The sequence below is a fragment of the Rhamphochromis longiceps genome, linkage group LG1, assembly GCF_057381845.1.
Source record: "Rhamphochromis longiceps isolate RC_006_pf linkage group LG1, R_longiceps_female_GT1.1, whole genome shotgun sequence".
Classification (NCBI taxonomy): domain Eukaryota; kingdom Metazoa; phylum Chordata; class Actinopteri; order Cichliformes; family Cichlidae; genus Rhamphochromis; species Rhamphochromis longiceps.
Window position 1 is genome coordinate 21,450,157 of NC_140557.1, and position 20,292 is coordinate 21,470,448.

Here is a 20,292-nt window from a genome sequence, read left to right on the forward strand (position 1 = left end):
GTTGCATGCCCTCCAGTATCACAAAACTGACAATAAAGTTGACTTTGACTTTTGGGTAGCTTAAGCTAACAACCTAAGCGCTCGAAACAGTTACTGGAGTACAATGCCGCCCTCCAGGATTTAGTGGGGAAAAGCGGAAACGAATAAAAATTTACTCAAGTAATTGTACTTAATACACCACCTCTGGTCCAAGTTGGTGCTGTTGGACTGTATCTGACAAACCTTATCAAATAACCCACTTTCTGATTTGCTTCATTTTACTGAAGGTAAGATTTAGGAAAATCAGGTGTTACAATAAAAACACAAAACTTCTTAAAGGAAGCTAATTCACAATCCTGTAGACATCCAGAATATCAATAAAGACCTCTGCAAAAGTAACATTTTTACCAAGTTAACAATTACTAAAGCTAAGAATATTGGCTTTTACATTTTTATTATATTTTTGCAAGGTCACAAAACCATTTCAGTTCATCCCCCCCAAAGTATAGTTTTTATTTTTGCTTTAGTTAAGTAAAATGGGTTTTTTTCACATTTGAGTTACCTAGGATAACCTTGTTTGAGTGGTTACCAGAGCATCGTGCACATACTTAATTTAAAAAAAGAAAGAACTCTGATCTGTGATCACCTGAGAGCGCTGCTTTTTGAGGGGTAGTCATCCAAGTTTAACGTTATTTACTCATTCGTCATGAAACACATTTCTAAAGCAGGTAAAGACACGAGCCTTGATAAGGAGACACTCGTCATCATGAATTCCCTTATCTTTTTTGTTTTTTTTAATATGTTGTTGTATATATAGATGGTTCATCCATACACCAACCAAAAGCTTGAGACCTTCACGATAAGTCCAATTGTACATGCTTCAAAGATGTATCCAACTGCACTGTCAGTGCTCACACTTGTCCTGCAGCCAATAGTGAACACCAAGAGCATTCTCTTTTCCTGAAGTCGCCCACTGATCCCCTCTGTAACCAGATTATTACAACCTGCCATTACAGAAATCACTTGCAAAGTAACAAAGTTACAGCTGTTTTCATTTTAAATAGTTTTCAATTTAAAAAAAATTTGCAGTCTGATACAGAGGGCTAGGAGACCTGAACAATATGAAAGTGCTAGTATTATTAATTTACAGAGATCAGGCATCACATAGTGCTATGAATTATCCAATATGCTACATATGAATACAGCTGTTGATACCTTACAAATGCCTCTGGTTGCTTTTTTTCAAGGCTACTTGAAAAATAAACAATAACCTTGGCTTGTATGTACATAAACATGAGTTTTGTTTATGCTGAAGATAACGTTGATTTCACCACTACCAGAGGTATAATCTTATTAGGCCAAATGGCCATGACAGTGATAATGAAATATTTAGTCCCATTATCAATTCTAACGGTTAATCCCCCCAAATTTTGTGTAAGTGAGAAAAAAACAACAAAAAAACAAAGCCAAAAAGAGTTGCTGTCATGGTATCCCCCTCCACGCTGGGCTCCAGAAGACAGCGCTGTTCAGAGCTTCTTCATCATCATCATCATCATCATCTCCTGCATCGTGCTCAAGTTCTTGGTTCGTTTTTCCCCCCAGCCACTTGTTGCAATTTGGTGCAATTTCCCCCATTTGACAGATTGAAGAATGACTGAGAAGAACCAGTTCTGGAACCACTACTTAAGGGAACAACACAAGCTTTTTTTTCTTTTTTTTCTCTTTTTTCACTTCACTACAATCAGTCACGGAGTAATAAAAAGTAGAACAGATGACTCAATTCATTCCTGGAGCAGTGCCTCCAAAGTTGAAAGTAGATGGCACCACTGGCGCTGTGAACTTGTATCCGCCGTGTTTCTCGATCATCTTGGATTCTGTAATAAGATGGGCAATATATTTTTTAATAAAATAAAACAGCAGAAAACAGTTGTTTGCTCAAGATTTACTGCTGTCCAGCTATGCAGCTCACCCAAAACAACCAAGTAAAATCTTTATCTTTTTACCATGACAGGTACCTTGATTTACTCCCACTGGGCAGCCTTTACTATTTATTTGTTTATGCATGCCTATTAGGCCCCCATGAAGAAGGAAAAGATAGTCTAACCAAAGAAAGTCTGGAACAAACTGCTTGGCCATCGCTGTGGTCCATTATCAAAGCTGCAATGGTGAGGAAGATCCCATTTATTACTGAAGTGGGATTTTAGACATGTTTTCTTTCGTGTGGCAAGCGTCTTTTTTTTTTTTTTTTTAATGCCTTGCATTTCTGAGCCAATAATGGCTTATTTCAGTACATCAGTCTGAAATGCAATTAGATGGAGGCAGTGAATGCTAAAGTAGTTTTTATTACAGGTACAACTGCATCAACAACAATGAAAAAGAAAAAGCAGCACATACAAAAGCACTTTATTTTCAGACTTTAGAGCACCACAAGATTTAAATTGGCAAACTTGGGTAGTCTTAGCCGGGCCTCACCATGTGCTGCCCGTCTCTGATCTGCAAGTGTGGCGATGTCCTGAAGCTGTTTGCCCTGTTCCTCGTCGAGGGATTGTGTTAGCGCCTGGTACCATGCTGGGTCACGGTTCTGGAGATCTGCACCACATTGAGGTGACATCAATTAGTGAAAAAAAAAAATACACATGCATATAGTGGTTTGTTTTTAGGCCATCAGTAGCTTGTGGTCTTACTCTGTAGAATGACTTTGAAGATCTGATATTCGTCCACCAAGTTATCTTCGTCATCTACGGCTGTAGTGTAGCCCTCGAGTGCCGTCTCCTCTGCGTCGTCCTCCTCCCAGTCCTCGTCGTCTCCGTCCTCGCCTGCATGCTTTGCCAGCATCTCCAGGTATTCTTGGCCCTCCTCGTCAATGTCATCCTCGTCGCTGCCCAGCTCCGCTATAATTACAGACGTAAGATGACACATTTAGACATTACCTCCCTGATTAACGCTGAACGCTTAGACACATTTAAAAGAAATAAATAAAAATCTTCATCTTACCATTATCATCCTCTTCTTCCCCATCCTCCTCGTCATCGTCTTCCTCGTTCTCATGCTCTGCTCGACAAGCGTACGCCCTCTTGAGGCCACTGAAAAGCAAGATGGCTGCTGGAAGAAGCTGGCTGGCCACCTGGTTGATGGCCTGAGGCCTGTGCTCGAGGTCCATGAGAGCACACAGTCCCAGAATGCACATCTTCCTGTCATGGAGGCTGAGAGAGAGGAGTAAAAGCATTAAAAGGTGCTGAATCTTCTGAGATTCAACAAGGATGAACAGTCAACACAAGATATACTGAGATAAGACGCTTGGGCCAGTCACTTTAATTTTATACTCTAATATTTTCACTGCCAGCAGACAGACTGTTAATAGTGATTTCAAGGTAACCTTTAAATCAACTAAAATAAAAATAGTCAGTTAATTCTGGAGAAGACAAATATTTTTCCTAAAAAAGGTGACTTTCCCTCTTCCCCCCCCCCTCAGTGTCTCATCTGCATATCCCTCCAGTCACGCAGCAGCTGCACCGACCCAACCTTTCTAAAAAAGAGCCATCGGTCAGATGTGACAACAGGCCGCTACATTAACTGCCATGTTGTTCTACACTTACTGAGCACCAGCATCAGTGAACCACAGGAGCAAAGCTAGACCAAAAGGTTCAGGAGTCTGGAACAACAGTTCTTTGTTTGTCAACGTTTTGAAATTCTCCACAAGCAAATGAAAAGCTCTCTCCCTTCCCTTGTTGGGAGGCTTTTATTGCAGTTTCAGTACCCAGCTCCATTAATGTAATCTCAACTCAGTATGAGGGGAATATGCAGCAAAACAAGAACTAACGCAGCCATAAAAATCAGCAAACAGCGTCATAGACAGAGCCTGATGCTGCTTGTAGACAACACCGTGATTCATTCCCAGTCTCTTCTTCACAGTGAGAAATACACCCTATTAATCCTCTAGTGCGCATGCGCCAACCAGCGTGCAGCCTGTTACAGTCGCTCCTGCTTTTCTCTTAGTTTGGCTCTTTTTTCTTACGTATTCTTTTTTTTTTCTGACTTGTATTTTCCTCCGCTTTCTATCTCTTACTCAATCATGTGGATTGAGAGAGTTTTTGTTCTTCTGGTGGCCGTGGAACTGTTACTTTTATCATGGAACGGGACCGCGGCACATCTCCTACACGCACGGACTGTTTACTCCAGAGATCAGCTGATCGCCCTGATGCCGGCCGGCTCGCTGGCCAGGCCCGCAGAAGTGCCCGCAGAAGTACCAGCTGAAATTTGGAGGAAAACACATCGGGGATGCAGAGGTCAAGGACAGAAGAGAAGAAAAAAGGTGACGGTGAGACAGCGGAGGCTCGAAGCGAGGAGGAGGTTTAAACCGTGTCTGCCGTCTATCGTGATGGGAAATGTGCGATCGTTGGCAATTAAAATCGACGAGCTCTCAGCACTGGTACGGAGTCAGAGGGAATACCGAGAGTGTAGCCTGATGTGTTTCACCGAATCATGGCTGCACCAGGTCATTCCCGATGAGAATGCTTCCGTGGAAGGCTTCCACACTGTTCGGGCGGACAGGGAAAGCATCGCTAGCGGTAAGCGTAAAGGAGGTGGGCTTGCTGTTTTAGTTAACAACCGGTGGTGTAACCCTGCCAACATAACAATCAAAGAAAGGATTTGTTGCCCGGACACTGAACTGTGTGCTGTTGGACTCAGGCCGTATTATTTACCCAGGGAATTCTCTCACGTCATCTTGGTGGCTGTCTATGTTCCCCCCTCTGCTAACCCCACAGCTGCATGTGACACTATCCACTCTGCCATAGCTCGGCTACAGACTCAGCACCCGAGTGCCTTTATTGTGATCTCGGGTGACTTCAACCATGTATCACTGGACAATACACTACCAACATTCAAACAATATGTGGACTGTCCCACCAGGGGAGAGAAAACTTTAGACTTACTGTATGCTAACGTCAAGGATGCATACAGCTCCTCCTCCCTCCCCCCACTTGGTAGGTCAGATCATAACCTGATTCACCTCACCCCCCGCTATGTGCCAATTGTGAGGAGGGAACCTGTGACCACCAGGACTGTTAGGAGGTGGTCAGAGGAGGCAATAGCGGAACTACAGGGCTGTTTCGAGGTGACCGACTGGGAAACACTCTGTGAGCCTCACGCCGAGGACATCAATGGGCTTACTGAGTGTATCACAGGCTACATAACTTTCTGCACCGACTCCATTGTTCCAGCTCAGACTGTTCATTGTTACCCAAATAACAAGCCGTGGGTGACTAAGGACATCAAAGCCCTCCTCAACAACAAGAAGAGGGCTTTCAGAGGGGGCAACAAAGAGGAGGTGAGGAAGGTCCAGGTGTTACTAAAGGACAAGATCAGAGAGGCTAAGGACAATTACAGGAGGAAGCTGGAGTGGAAACTCCAGCAGAACAGCATGAGAGAGGTGTGGAGGGGCATGAAGACCATCACTGGATTCAGGCCAACCAACAGCAGGGGAGCTGAGGGAGGTGAGAATAGAGCCGACGAGTTGAATCTGTTTTTCAATAGATTCGACACCACAGTGTCTGCTCCCACCCCCACAACCTCACCTGCAGTCAGCCTGGAATCCAGAGCCACACCACTGTGCCAGCCTCTCTCTTCACATGTTGCCTCCTGTGAGAGTCCTGACACCCCTCCCCCACCCATCACCTTCACTCAATACCAGGTTGAGATGCAAATGAGGAGACTTCACTCAGGCAAGTCTGCTGGACCAGACGGAGTGAGTCCCCTTGTCCTCAAGACCTGTGCCCCCCAGCTGTGTGGAGTCTTTCATAAACTGTTTATGCTGAGTCTGAGTCTGCAGAGGGTCCCGGTGATGTGGAAGACATCATGCCTCGTCCCTGTACCAAAGACGCCTCGTCCCAGTGGCCCCCAGGATTACAGGCCCGTGGCACTGACCTCCCACATCATGAAGACCCTGGAAAGGCTCATCCTGGACCAGCTGCGACCCATAGTAAGACCACATCTGGATCCCCTTCAGTTCGCTTATCAGCCTCGTCTCGGAACAGAGGACGCCATCATCTACCTGCTCAATCGTGTCTACACCCATCTGGACCAGCCGGCGAGCACTGTGAGGGTCATGTTTTTTGACTTTTCCAGTGCTTTCAACACCATCAGGCCGACCCTCCTGGGTGATAAGTTAGCAGCGATGCAGGTGGATGCTTCTCTGGTGTCCTGGATTGTTGATTACCTGACAGGAAGACCACAATATGTACGTCTCCCACAGTGTGTGTCTGACAAGGTGATTAGCAACACAGGGGCACCACAGGGGACTGTCCTCTCCCCCTTCCTCTTCACCCTCTACACCACAGACTTCAGCCACTGCACAGAGACCTGCCATCTTCAGAAGTTTTCTGATGACTCTGCGGTGGTTGGATGCATCAGCAGGGATGATGAGACAGAGTACCGGGCTGTGGTCGACTCCTTTGTCACGTGGTGTGAGCAGAATCATCTGCAGCTCAACGTGGCAAAGACCAAGGAACTGATCGTGGACTTCAGGAAGACCAGGAAACACTTGACCCCTGTTTCAATCCAGGGGGTCAGTGTTGACATTGTGGAGGACTATAAATACCTTGGAGTACACATTGACAATAAACTGGACTGGGCTAAAAACACCACAGCACTTTACAGGAAGGGCCAGAGTCGTCTCTATTTTTTGAGGCGACTGAGGTCCTTCAACATCTGCCAGAAAATGCTGAGGATTTTCTATGAGTCTGTGGTGGCCAGTGCGATCCTCTATGCTGTTGCATGCTGGGGGAGCAGGCTGAGGGTCGCAGATGCCAACAGACTTAATAAACTGATCCGTAAGGCCAGCAATGTTGTGGGGATGGAGCTGGACTCCCTCAAGGTGGTGTCGGAGAGGCGGATGCTGTCCAAGATAAAGACAATGTTGGATAACACCTCCCACCCACTCCATGACATGTTGGTCAGTCACAGGAGCTCGTTCAGTGAGAGACTGAGATTACTGAAAAGCACCACTGAACGACACAGGAAATCATTCCTGCCTGTGGCCATCTCCCTGTACAACGCATCCACTTAACACACTGTTTGCTGCTACAACTACACATGTTTCTTTTCCAACTATTTATTTATAAGTGACTTATGTATGTATATATTGTACTATTCTTAGTTAGCGTATTGTCTGTCTTGTCTTAATGTTGGTTTAAAATGGAGCACTGTAACAAAAAATAATTTCCCCCAGGGATCAATAAAGTATTCTGATTCTGAAAATCCAAAGTACCTATACTATTAAAAAGTTCTTTTACAAGATCAGTGACAAGCTAAATGGATAATAAAAACTAATAAACATATATGCAGCTATAAAGAAAACAAGTGCAGGGTTTTGTTAGAAATGGCCCTAACAGCCTGTTTTAAATTTACGAGTAGTCATTCGTGCTGATTAACAGTGATTACTATTCAATGTCAGTTGGGGAAATAAAAGCAAATGTGTTTTGTGCATCTTCAATTGCTGACTGGCGCACACCTAAGCTGCGATTCGCAGTATTAAAAACATCAGTCTTACCCCAGGAAGCAGTCAACGTCTTTCAGCCACTGGCTTATGAAGTGGTTTGTGATTGGTTCTGTGTTGTTGGGAAAGCGGAGATTCTCCAGAGTGTTGAGGAGCAGAGGAGGGCTGTAGTACAGTGCAGCAATGGCCACCTGGAGGCACATAGTCCTCAGCTCGCTGGTCTTCACCTCCCGCGTCAAACGCTCCAATGCAGTCGTCACAAACAAAGGCACAACCTTCAAGGGCAGGATGAAGTTTAAAAATAAATAAATGAATAATAATAATACAAAAAAATCCCAAGCAGGAACTGTACAACAAAAATCTACTTTTACATTTTATTTCACAGCCAAGTGGTGATGCTCTTTTTAATATAACAGCTCATTGTTCTGATGCGTAGATGCAGTCTTTATTTAACACTGACCTGATCAATGCCGCGGCCTTTGCACTGCAGAATGATCACTTCTAGGAGCTTGGCTGCGTGGCACTCTGGGTCCTCACCTGGATCGCCCGTCAGGATCTGTGTGAACACACAGGATGGTTTAACACCAAAATCGCGCTCAGCAACTAGTTTAGCCAGAATATAAAAAAAAAAAAAAAAAAAAAAAAAAAAAAAAAGCCCATCTCACATTATGTAGAATAAACTGCAGCACCTTACCTTCTTACACATGCTATAGATTATCTCCAGGTATTTAGTGTCAGAGAGGAGGGTGTCCGTATCAACTGTGACATAGTTGTGAAGGAGAGGCATCATATCTGAAAGAAAGACAGTTATTCACTCAGCTGAACAGACAGACAAAATTACACAGGGTGTGAAAAATTCATTGGAAAATCAAAGTACCTGTGAAATAGTCAAAGCCATCCTGCTGGAAGACTTCATACACAAGTGGAAGGAGCTGCCACATCTGCGGTGACACCTGCTGGCAGGTGAGGCTGTGGGCCAAGGACAGGATCTCCTCGTAGAATTCTGGGGGTAAAATCGAAAGTGCATCACTGGAGGTAAACACGATCTGTTTACCACAAAGAGTTTAAGACCAGCATGCGGGAGGAAAGTGGAAACACAGGAAGAACCGGTCTCCCTTACCCAGTACATGCTGCTGCAGCACAGTGCCGATGACCTGCAGGCAGATGCCCTCGAGCTGCTGGATGATCTGAAATACCACAAAACATCAAAGAAAATTCAGAATTCACTTTCAGTTTCACTAAAGAAGATGTAGCTGTTGAGATCAAAACTATATTGCTTTTGCGTCACATAAGGCTCTTAAATTTAGCACGAGTAGTAAGTAAAATGATTTAATAGAAAACAGTCTTTTGGATGCAAACCTTGTTATTAGGGGTGCAACGATACTCTTATCGATATTGAACCGTTCGATACAGTTCGGTACGCATATGTATCGAACAATACAAAATTTTTAATTTATTTTATCAACTTTCCTTCTGACTATGCTGTCTGTGTTGAGCGCTCAGTGGATCTGCGCTCGACAGTGCAGCCTAGGCGGAGTAGTCGAACGCAGATTCACTGAGCGCAGGGCAAGCTAGCGAGACAGAAGTTAAGCTCTCCTTGCAACATGGCAAATTGAACCTCCCCCACCCTCATTCAGATGTGGCGTTTGGAACCATGTTGGTCTTCATGTGAAGCATGACCCTGAAGGTAAGCGCGTCATGGACAAAAGTAAAACAGTGTGTCGGATGTGCCACGCAATGCTCAATTACATTGGTGGGAACTAGTGTGTTAGCGCAGTTAGCTCGTTAACGTGTTGGCCGTTCAGCCCCACGCACGGGGCGATCCGCGGTAGCTTGTTAACGGAGATTTGCCGTGTTGTGGCGTTAAGGTCATTTTAACGAGATTAACGCTGACAGCACTAGTGAGAACAAAATGAATAGGACTGCACATTTACACCTACAGCATCCTAGTGCAAAGACAAGTGGAAGCAGACAAAAACAACAAGCACGCATGCTACAAACTTTACCTGAGTCATTTAGACAGCCGTTAGCACATGATTCTCCTTATGGGGACCTGATATGTTTAATATGCTGCTGAGAATATAGCCCAGAAGAAGCGTATAGTGTAGCTTTTATTTTGGAAAGAGCCATTTCTCTGTAATAAACTCTTTTCCAAAGATGAGTGATTCCTCGATCAGATAGATTTTTTTTATTATTTTGTTTCAGCAACATTAAATTTAAAAACTACTTTTGAGTTAAATATATATTTATAATTTTAATAAATGACAAATTAAAAAGGCATGAACATTTTTTTGTATCGAAAAAATATCAAACCGTGACACCAAAGTATCGAACCGAACCGTGAATTTTGTGTATTGTTGCACCCCTACTTGTTATATGTGGAAATTTGAATTGAAAACACAAATTTCCAGATCCACTTGGAAACTTTGGACTAGAACTCCCCAACTGTACTAACTGTAACCTGGGACAACACTTATTTGAGTCAATACCATCTGTGCTGTTAGGTCCTCTAATGCACCTACAGCCATTGATTTGGTTACATTTCCATTTTCCCAAATCCACAGGTCAAATAAAATAATACCACTTTGGTGCAGCAAAGCAATGCATGTTGACAATCCTAATTACAGAACCATTACGCAATTTAAAAAACCCAGAGTGCTTATTGACTGAGCAGCAGTAGTCCTGCGTTTCAGCAGACATGGTGGCAGCGTGCCCCGGCTCTATTTCTAGCGTCTGCCTCAGCCTCTGAGTCATTTTGAACATGGTGAGAACAGAGCGTGTTCCCAGGAGTTGGTGGGTGGCTCGAGTGTGTTGGCAGGAACGCTGTAGCAGCAGACCAGAGCCGCTTCCACAGAGGAAGTGGCACCGAGATGAGCGATCAGCCGGGAGGGGTGTACATGTGGGCAGCGGCTACGGTGGCTATGATGCTAACCTCTTTGTGGTCCTCCACCACACTCAGCAGTGTGTCGATGGTGTTGAGGATGCCCATGGCGGTCACAGCCTTGTCATCCCCTCCCTCCTCGTCAGGGCCCGTCTGAATCACCTGGTTGAACGTCATGGCCTGCCAGAGAGCAAACAGGAAAGAGCATTACGACTGCGTCTATGATGAGCAGAGTACTTTCTAGTGAACCTCATAGCAACACATGAATCATCAGGCAGGAGATTGATTAATATGAAGGCTCCACCTCTGAAAAGGGAAAAGCAACAAAAACAGGAAAGGGGGGGGGGGGGGGGGGGGGAGATTTTGTTGTAGCTTTCTGTTAAAAGCAGCAAAGAGGAACTGCAGTCACTTTGCAAACATTCAGCATCAGTCATCAGTGCATGAGATGGAAAATAAAGAAGCTAAAGGGAAGAAAAGTCAGAAACATGACAGGACACTTAATCGCGATACTGATTCTTCCTTTCCCAGGGATATTATATATTTATTAAAAATCAGGCCACTGGTACTTTATCTGTCATGAGAAACTTGCAATTAATCTTCAAATTCTTTAAAAAAAATGAATACAACATTTTTTTCCTTATGGGATGACAGCCCTCTCCTCATTTATTGCTCTATAGGAGCAGTTTTATGTGGCATCTTTGTGAGATTATGCCATGACAATGTAGCCTCCATCATGTCTGCACTTACCAAATGCTGTGTCATCTCCACTGCAATTGGAGTGACCTCCTCACTGTATTCACAGATCATCTTCTGTATGACATTAGTGAGGTCGTCATTCTCCGTCTCTCTGACGATGTGCAGGAGTGCCTGCATCACTGGCCGAATGAAGGGGGTGATGTATTCTTTGGCTAAAAACGACACAAGGAAAAATGTTGTTAGATGGGAACTGAACTTTAGTGTTTTAGTATCACAGGCTCCATGAATAGATTATCTCACCCTTCTCCTGATTGCTAATGAGAACTTGTAGGGCGATAGCGGCCTCCACCTTAACTGGCATCTCATTGTCATTGATTAGACAGTTGCGGGTCAGCTCGAGGGCCGTTTGCAGATTCTGGTCATTTTTGAACTTCACCTCGCAGAAGTAATGCAGCACCCAGCAAGCCTATGGGAAAAGGTGGCAGGACCACTGATTAAACACATCCTACATAAAGTTATTCCGTGCTATTATCACACAAGTCTGACGACTGGTGATTATGTGGATTATGTGATCACTTACTCTGGCTCTCATGTATCCCAGTTCACTGCGGAACAGGGGGAAGACGTGATTCTGCAGCATGAACTCCATCTGGTCTTTGTATATCTTTTTCTGCATAAAACGAGGAAGAAGAAAAAAGTAAGTTTCACGAGGCAATCAAAACAGTTTACACTTGCAGTGGTTTGCAGAAAGAGGATGCAGGCTGAATTCAGATGATTGATAATTACACAGCTTCAGCACTGATATTTTGCCCACAGCTAGGAAAGTATTAAAATGGACTGCAATAAAGTACAACCGAGTAAAGAGCAGTTTTCACCATCAGTGCAATATCTGCAACTGAACACATGAGTGAAAGTGGAACTAAATGTCTTTTAGTTTGTGCCTAGAAAACAGGATTTGCCAGATAAGTGGAGAAAACGGGCCAGTGGAGAGACGTTTACCTTGAGCAGGATTTCAGCCAGAGAGCCTATCATGTGAAGGGCGCCGTCCTTTTTCCTGGGGTCAGAGGTGGGGTCTGTGAGAATCTGGTAACAGAAGCCCATAGTCTTTTGCAGCACCTAAACAGTAAGAAGAACATTTTATTATTTTCTGGACCTCAAATACAGATTATAGGGATAGTTATTTTTTTCCTCCCTCTTAAAAGGGTATACATTTTTAATACAATTAACAAAAAATGGCCTCACCTCTTTCCTCTTGTTGCAGGCAGTGAAGAGAAGTGTCTGGGCTGCGGTTGTTGGAGAGATAAAATCCTCGAATACATCTGACAGAGACAGCACAGATTGGAGTAATTGTTAGTCATCACTCATGCACGGACTCTTTTGGATTTCAGGCATTGATCGTCTCAGCTTACCAAATTTCATGCGGATGTACTCGTATGGATCCTCCTGCCAGAGCTCCTCATCGCTATCTGTGTAACACATGAGGGGGAAAACCACGTCCTGAATGATGCCCTGAAAGATCAAAGTCACAATGGTCAGCGAGCATCAACACAGATGTCAGGTTTGTTCTTGGACAGAAACAGTACATCAAAGTGCTCATTGCAATCATTACAAATGGAAAGATGCACTTTAAACTGCAGTTATCAAGGTTCATTCACTGCTCTTTTTCAAAGTGTTCCAGAAACCACTAACAGTCTTATACATAATTGTGAAATATCTAGCACATTTAAGCATTTTGAATTTTTACCTGGATGTGTTGTTTGAGGTTTTTCCACGTCAGAGCGTGCGCTATGCCCTGGTTGATATAGTTGAGCGTCTGTTGGAGTACTCTGGGAGCCACATATTGCTTTTCCTTGTATTGGTATAACACTTTCAGCAGCACCTAGAGGCAAAGTGTGCAAAGAAACTCCTTACATTTGTGGGTTTCACTCCAAAAAACAAAGTTCAATTTAAAAGGTGAGATGCTGCTGCTCTTTCATCTTCCAAAGTTCTTACCTGCTGTGCACCGACTGCATATTCCTTTAGGAAAAGTTCAGCAAACTCTGCGTACTCTTTGGTTGTGTTTCCTGGGCTTCCATACCTGCAAACAGAGTATGAATGTTAAACCGAGTGGCAATCTTTAGGGCTGAAGTATTAAAACACCATTAAATAGCACATTTACAGCCTGGTACAAAAAACTGGTTAGTTTCTTTCCTCATAATAACTGGAGGTGAGAATTTTTTTGGGGGACATTGTAACGCTTAAAGTGAAGGGTGAGGAAGATTGATGTAGCAACACAAGCAGCCCTGGTGACTGCTGTCTAGTAGGATTAACTTATACTAATCCAAGTATAGTTCATCAATGTCGCTTCAAAAATGCTGAGTCCAAACCCAGTCGGTGCGTCTATTTTTATTTACTTTTTTTTTTTTTTTAAAACATGCAGTCTATGTGTTAAACTTGCTCCTATCATTTGCTGAACAAGTTAAGGGAACAATTATTGGATTTTTACCTCTCAAAGAGCCGAGCCAAGATGTGGAGGGCCCACTTCTTACACTTCCACCATGGAAGCTCAGGCCGCTCATCTTCATCGATCTGCATCGTCTCCTGCAGCACAGACAGGAACCAGTATCGCAGTCAGCATGCGGAGCAGGTAAATGTGAACACCTTGTGGAAACTGGAAATCTTTTTTCCCTACTTACCGGAGGCACATCTCTGTCTACTACCGTCTTCAGGATTTCCATCCACTCTGTCAGGTTCTGTCTGTTGATGAGCTCCAGAGGAAGGTTGTACTGTGGAAGGAGACAAGGAACCAGTCATTTACTCCAGTGTCACCAGATATTAAGATGTGTGTCAAAGAAGGAGAATTAAAAATAAACAATGATTTTGCTGAGCAAACCAAAGAATACCTGGAAGAGGGCATAGAGGATTTTAAAGATCTGTTTCTGTATGAGGACAGAGTCAGTAGAGTGGTCAGAGAGCAGCTGGATGAAGCGTTCTTTCAGCATGGGCATGAAGATGTGCATGGCGGCCACCAGTGGTTGACGCTCTTCTGGTTTCTTGTACCTGTTTCATACACAAGGTCCACAAGCTCAATGTTAGACCCAGGGCGTGTGGTATAAGACCATGTAAAGGTCAACAATGAAAACTCTGACTTACTCGTAGTTTTTGACAAGCTGGTAAAGACAAAGCAAGATGCCCAGCCACCCTGCACTGTTGTCTGACTGCAGGTAGAAGCCAATCTTGTCCACGATGGCCGTCCACTTGCCGGGGTAGTCATGCTTGATCATGTGGTGAATACATGTTGTCAGCTGGACCCTGAAAAGTTCAACAGACGACTTTCAGATTGGGTAACTTAATGCAAGAGTGACAAACTCTCCTCAGCTCCTCCTCTCTCTACTCATCCAGTGGAGTTTGTGGTTACCTGATGCGCTCGGGGGAGTGGATGATGGCCTCCACTATGGTGTCTCGAATGAACTGCCTGTCCTCCTCGGGGATGTTATTAACAGGCGTCTCTGTGCCTGAACCGTCTCCATCGCTCCAGTGCTGGGTTATCATGTTCTTAAGGTAAATCACACCTGGACAGACGGGGAACACAGAGGTTACAGAGCACAGCCCAGAAATGCAACACACACAGTGATCAACATCACAAAAAAGATTACATTTTAGCACAAATAGTTAGGCAGCTTCCAAATGAATGCACGGAAACCACGTGGAGAATGAAGAAGAGACTTAAAGGAACTCTGTTTCAAGTTTTGCTCCCTGACGCTCTTTCGATTATCTTTGAGATGTAGCGAAACTGGACTTTTAAGGAGTGTTGACAGCACTTCACTGTATAGGAAAGAGGTGTGACGGGTTTATCAAAAGACAATAGCTGATAGCTTTAACGTAAATGAAAGCAAACTATTAAACTGAAAACATGATTCCTACCATAACGTTTGAGAGACACTCCAAAGACTTATTCTGGGGAACGATATGTGAACTTATGAAAAGGAAACATGGGTATACGATCCCCAGAAAAGGTAAAAGGCTATATATCTGCTATCTTAAAATGGGTATAAAATGGACAAATACACAAACTAAGACTTCAAGACAGACAGATTTTACCAAAGAAGAGCAGTCTCAAATACCAGAAGGAAAAATAACATGGAAAGCGAGATTTTAAAATCATACTTCTCTTCATGACGGGATATCAAAATAAGCCACCAACTTCATGCAACCCTTAAACTCACACCCATCATCATTATGGCGGCGTACATCACAGCAATGTGAATTGAGCACCAAATAAAGCCTATGCTGCAGAAATAAATTCCCTCTGTAGGTCAGTTTTGAATGTAGCACCAGGGTGTCAGCTGGGTTCACATCTACAGTGTGGGGGCCTCACTATGAGGTTTGTGGCTCACAAGGAAAGGCATCTGAGAGAGCGGAGGTCAACACGAATGCCTACAGCAACTGCGAGTCAATCATAATCCACCCCATCAATGCTGATGGAGCACAGCCCTCCGCCCCCCTTTCACCGATGACTACACTGTACAACAAAGTCCCTAGGAATGTGTCATAAATTAAATTTATGACCACGAGGAAAATGTGTTTACACAATATACTTTCAACCTCTGTATTTACTTTGTAACAAATCTTGAAACAACTCACGCTGCACATCCTGTCAACACGTATTCAAATACAACTCAAATCTACATTCAAACACGATGCCCAGAGACAGCTGGCTGCCATCAATGCATCTGATCAATCTATTTATGGGAAAAAATTATCTAATAACTGTCAATCACCACTAAAGCAGCGCCACTCATATTTCAAAAATTTAAAAAGCATTTTTGTTGTGTTGGACAGCCTACCAGCATCAAACCAGACAGGCTGCAAACAATAATCTGGCCAACCAAAGTGACTACATGCCAGAACAATAAATCAAGACATTAGTTTGTAATCAGCTTTACTGTTGATATTAGTCCAAAGCTTCTGTACAGTCTGGACCGCAAAATAATGTCTGACATTTTTTCCCCCCCTATGGCTAAAAAAGTAATTTATAATACCTGAGCACAGATCTATAGCAGCTTAATTTGCTGGAAGAGCCATGTATTCTTGGGAGGTGTGTGCACAATAATTAAGATGTTATGTGTGCACTTTCTGTAACAACTCTGGCCCAGATTTTAACTTTGAGGAAGGTGTCAGTGGAGGGAAAGCTCCATGTTCAGAGAGCAGCATTTGACTGAAGCTATATTTAACCAACTCCACGTGTGCAATGCACTTCAGCGTGGTACTTTAGCCTCACAAAAACAAGTGTGAATCACAGATCATCACTTAATAACTCTGTTTAAAAAAAAAATAAAAAAAATTATATAATCGACCTCTTTAACTTGGGAATCGCAGGTAATAGATGTGTTTTCTTATTTAATGCAGTTTTATCCTAAAGTGTAGGATAAAAGCGGTAAAAAAGTCAAACAGTAGCAAGGTGGATTCAGTGCACACTAAGGTTTGCAATAACAGCTTAAAATAAACCAAAACATTAAATTAATTTTCCTGACCAAGTCCTTGAGCACTGATCATGCTCAAGGACTGAAATAAACTGAAATTGAAGTGAGAACATTTTTACAGATGCTTAAAATAAATAAATGTAATCACGTCTTTTATTTGTGGATTTGGTTTCAAGTCATAAAATAGTTTGACTCAGAAAATACACTAAACGTATGAACAGAACATTAAAGCCAATGATGAGTCACTTTTCTTTCAAAGAAAACAACTGCAATTAACAATAATTATTAGCAAAAACGTTTGGTTGTTTTGTTGGTTGTTGTTTTGTTTTTTTAAAATCCTATGACTGTATAATTATTTGTTTGCTGAGAAAGTTCTGACTCACCTGCTTGCCTGACAGGCAAATCCAGCTGATCAGTCATGGTGACGCGAAGCAGCGTGGACACAAAATTTACCCGGGCGTGACCCTGTAAGCATTGAAAAAATATATATATACGTAAGCTGGTTATAAAGACAAAACATCTCCCCTCTCTTTGTTTAAAGAGTGATTATTTGCCTTCATTATTATTAGTATTTTAGACAAGATGGTAGAGCTGACAGGAAAGGAGAGACATAGAGCAGGCAGAGTGACACAGAGGAAATGGCCTGGGTTAGAATCAAACCCAGGCTCCTACAGTAGCCCTTCAGCATACGGGTAGCCCATTTAACCAACGCCCCATCATCTCTCTTTTAGTACCGTTTCATGTGTGCTGGACTTCAAGTTAGTTTTAATTAATCTTTTTGAGCTGGCATTTAAGTATACTTGAATTGGTCCAAGTCTAACCTGCAGTTTGAGCACACACTATGTACTCAGATAATCATACATCACTGTTGCTGAGTAACTGGAAACAGAAATACATGACTTATTGTTACAAATCTGCAATATTATGATCTTTGAAGGATTTTTAAAAAATTATTTACTACAGGGGGAGGAAAAATATCCCATAGCCAGAGTCAGTTTTACAGCATCAGACAAGACATTTTTCCAACCTAAAACATGATGAAGTAATAATCATCACCAGAACAGAAGCGACATCAGACTGGTACCTGCTAACTTGTACAGCCAAAAAAGCATGATCAGTCTCTGATAAATACATTAATGTCCTGCAGCTCAAGGGACAATGAATTTGATTTATCTTAAGCTTCATTCACTGTTCAACTGACAATTCTCCATGAAAAGCAGTGAGAGTTTATGACTAAGCAAAGAACCACATTTAGAAACCACAGATTTACTCCATCCTCCTCCAGAAGACATGACTTCTATTGAGAGAAGAAAAAAAACAAAAAAAAACTCCAGGAGGTCCAGCCAGCTTTGTGAAAATACTCCGAGCTCTGCCATTCAAGGGAAGCAACACTAACAACGCTTACGTGGGTGTAAAGCAAAACCTTAGCCCCAAGCATTGCCAATAATACATAACTGAGACATTAGCGCCTGAATAATAAACAAACTCAACCATTTCATTCGGTACGCCCATGCAAGCTAGTGCACTTCCAAACAACAAAAAATGATTATTCCATGTTATGCTCATTGAGTTGGAAATGTGTCCAACTCCATCACTATACGACACCAGTTAGGTCCTCAATGGCACATGAAATTAAGACGCTTTGCAGCAATAACTTTTATTACAAACACCTAAAGCAGTCCAGCAAATCAGTTTGCTACGAAGTGCCAGGGATGGTGGTTTAATTTTACAGGATGGCAGGACTCTGTCCCGCATTTAATCCCCATTAACAAACCAAATACGCACTCAGACCTTAAAAATGTATCCAGTTGTTTTATACAGATTAATTTCCGTATATCAGAAATAAAACTAATTGTTAGTGTGACCAGACATTTTTTTTTTAGTCACACAGTGCGGATGCTGCCTCGACCAGGATAGTTGCTAACTCTGAACTTTAGCTCATACGGACCTCGGAAAACCTATTTCGTTACACATTTCACGCAGTAGATGTGAAGCCCACGATTCTATAACGGGCGAAGCCAAGACAAACTGTACTAAAATAACCGATTATGTAAATTTTATTGCGTAGTTAAATACTGTGAACAGTTCAGGGACTGCCAGTGACACGTGAGCAGCTGCTATGTAGCGGAGCTACAGCAGCTCATCCAACAAGTAGCGAAGTTAGCTAGCTGACATTAGCCACCTAGCTAGACACCAGTATCCCGCTGTTAAATACCCTGCCTTCCACTTGCCTTGCATTTGGCCGGCCTCTTTTGCCACTCAATAAGCCGCTCGAATCGTTCTTCCGCCGTGTCAGCCTGGAATTTAGTCGAAATTGTACAGAAACGATACGAGCACAGCTCACACTTATCGCTTCGGCAGGGCAACAACCGTTAGCTTCTGTAGCATTAGCGGCACAGCTGGCTGAAGATGAGGCTAATAGTGACGCTGGTAACTGCCACACGAGCGTGTTATCACCTAATCACAAAAAGGACTGATCACATCGCGTTTATCACGCACAAAAAACAGCAACTAAAGTCTGGGCAATCAGACAGTCTGCTAGCCGAGGGGGATATGAACGCCTGAACTGCCACACTAAAGGCAGTAGAGCCCAGCCTGCGTGATCGCACCATCTTGATGTTGTGAACGGCCGAGGCCCGACCCAACCAAGACCGCGCCACAACTGCCTTCATCTTAACTTTTACCTCGTTCAGCTGTCGCTCCGCGGCCTCCCGCAGATTGGGGTCCATCGTACCCCTAAGGGCCTCGACCAAAGCGTCGGGATCCATCACGAAAACTCTGTTTACGGCTCGGATTTCAATATATCACAGCTCTATCAATTCCCAGTCACTGCGCACATGGACGCACGGCTCTCCGGTTACCCGGCGCGAAAGGAAGCAGTGAATGAAGTACCCGGATAGATCAGCGCCAAATTTGTGCAAGACGAACTTCCGGTAGCGCCCGTGGAGCTCTGGGAGGTGTAGTTTCCAGCTACATGGTATCATATTATCTACTGAAATTCAAAAAAATGAGGAAGCTGACCCACCTACTGGCTGCATTTATTAAACGATTGAAAAAACTTTTAGTTTTAACGCCTTTTATTTCTTGATTTCTTTGCATAAATAAAGGTCATTTAAGGCTATTCATTATGAAAGTCCCAGTTACAAAGCTTAGAATGATTTACATTCTCATTTGATAGTGTGAAATAAAGTTTCTATGACAGAATGCATGGATGTGAATGAGAGGGAAGCTTAAATGAGTTCAAATACTGGGGGCAAACATCAAAAGCAATGGATGATGAGAGTATCAGGGGTGATGCATGACAAAAGGATAGCAAGAATGAAAGCGAAGGTTTACAAGACTGAAGTGAGACCTTTTATATTGTATTTTTTGATGACAGTGGAACTGACAAAAAGACAGGATGTTGAGTTGGAGGTGGAAGACCATAAGATCCAATATTTTTTCATTGGGAAAAAAGTATGCCAGAGGGATATCCTTGTTTCTCAATAAGTCACCTCTAATGATGGAGACAAAGTTGTAGTGGCAAGTTTGTGCACGAGCAGAAGAAAGACAGTTGGTATGTTGTACAAATTATGTTGAATAAGGAGCTCCCAGGCAGGATAGAGTAAAATGGATGCATATGGTATCATTTAATGACCCCTAAAAGGAGCAGCTAAAAGAATAAAAAAAAACACACACAGATGATTTGTGAACTTTGCTTGAAACTTACATTGGGATCCCACCCAAAGGTGTTAATCATATGCAATGATTTTTACTGCTATGATTTTTATTTGAAGACA

The 20,292-nt window shown here is 43.0% G+C and overlaps 1 protein-coding gene across 1 annotated transcript; it reads right to left on the reverse strand.

Annotated features, from left to right (window-relative positions):
* Positions 1-755: 755 nt before the first annotated feature.
* Positions 756-19,406, reverse strand: ipo7 (importin 7). Its single transcript, XM_085402327.1, has 25 exons — positions 19,198-19,406; positions 16,897-16,978; positions 14,449-14,602; positions 14,184-14,342; positions 13,934-14,090; positions 13,727-13,816; positions 13,537-13,631; positions 13,044-13,128; positions 12,796-12,930; positions 12,461-12,560; positions 12,294-12,370; positions 12,051-12,167; positions 11,632-11,721; positions 11,352-11,517; positions 11,103-11,263; positions 10,407-10,535; positions 8,595-8,661; positions 8,352-8,477; positions 8,169-8,266; positions 7,935-8,030; positions 7,529-7,749; positions 2,974-3,182; positions 2,664-2,870; positions 2,452-2,568; positions 756-1,853 (listed from the first exon to the last, which is right to left on the reverse strand). Exons 1-25 carry the CDS (start codon positions 19,279-19,281, stop codon positions 1,756-1,758), a joined length of 3,120 nt encoding a protein of 1,039 aa, XP_085258453.1. The 5' UTR covers positions 19,282-19,406; the 3' UTR covers positions 756-1,755.
* Positions 19,407-20,292: the final 886 nt, after the last annotated feature.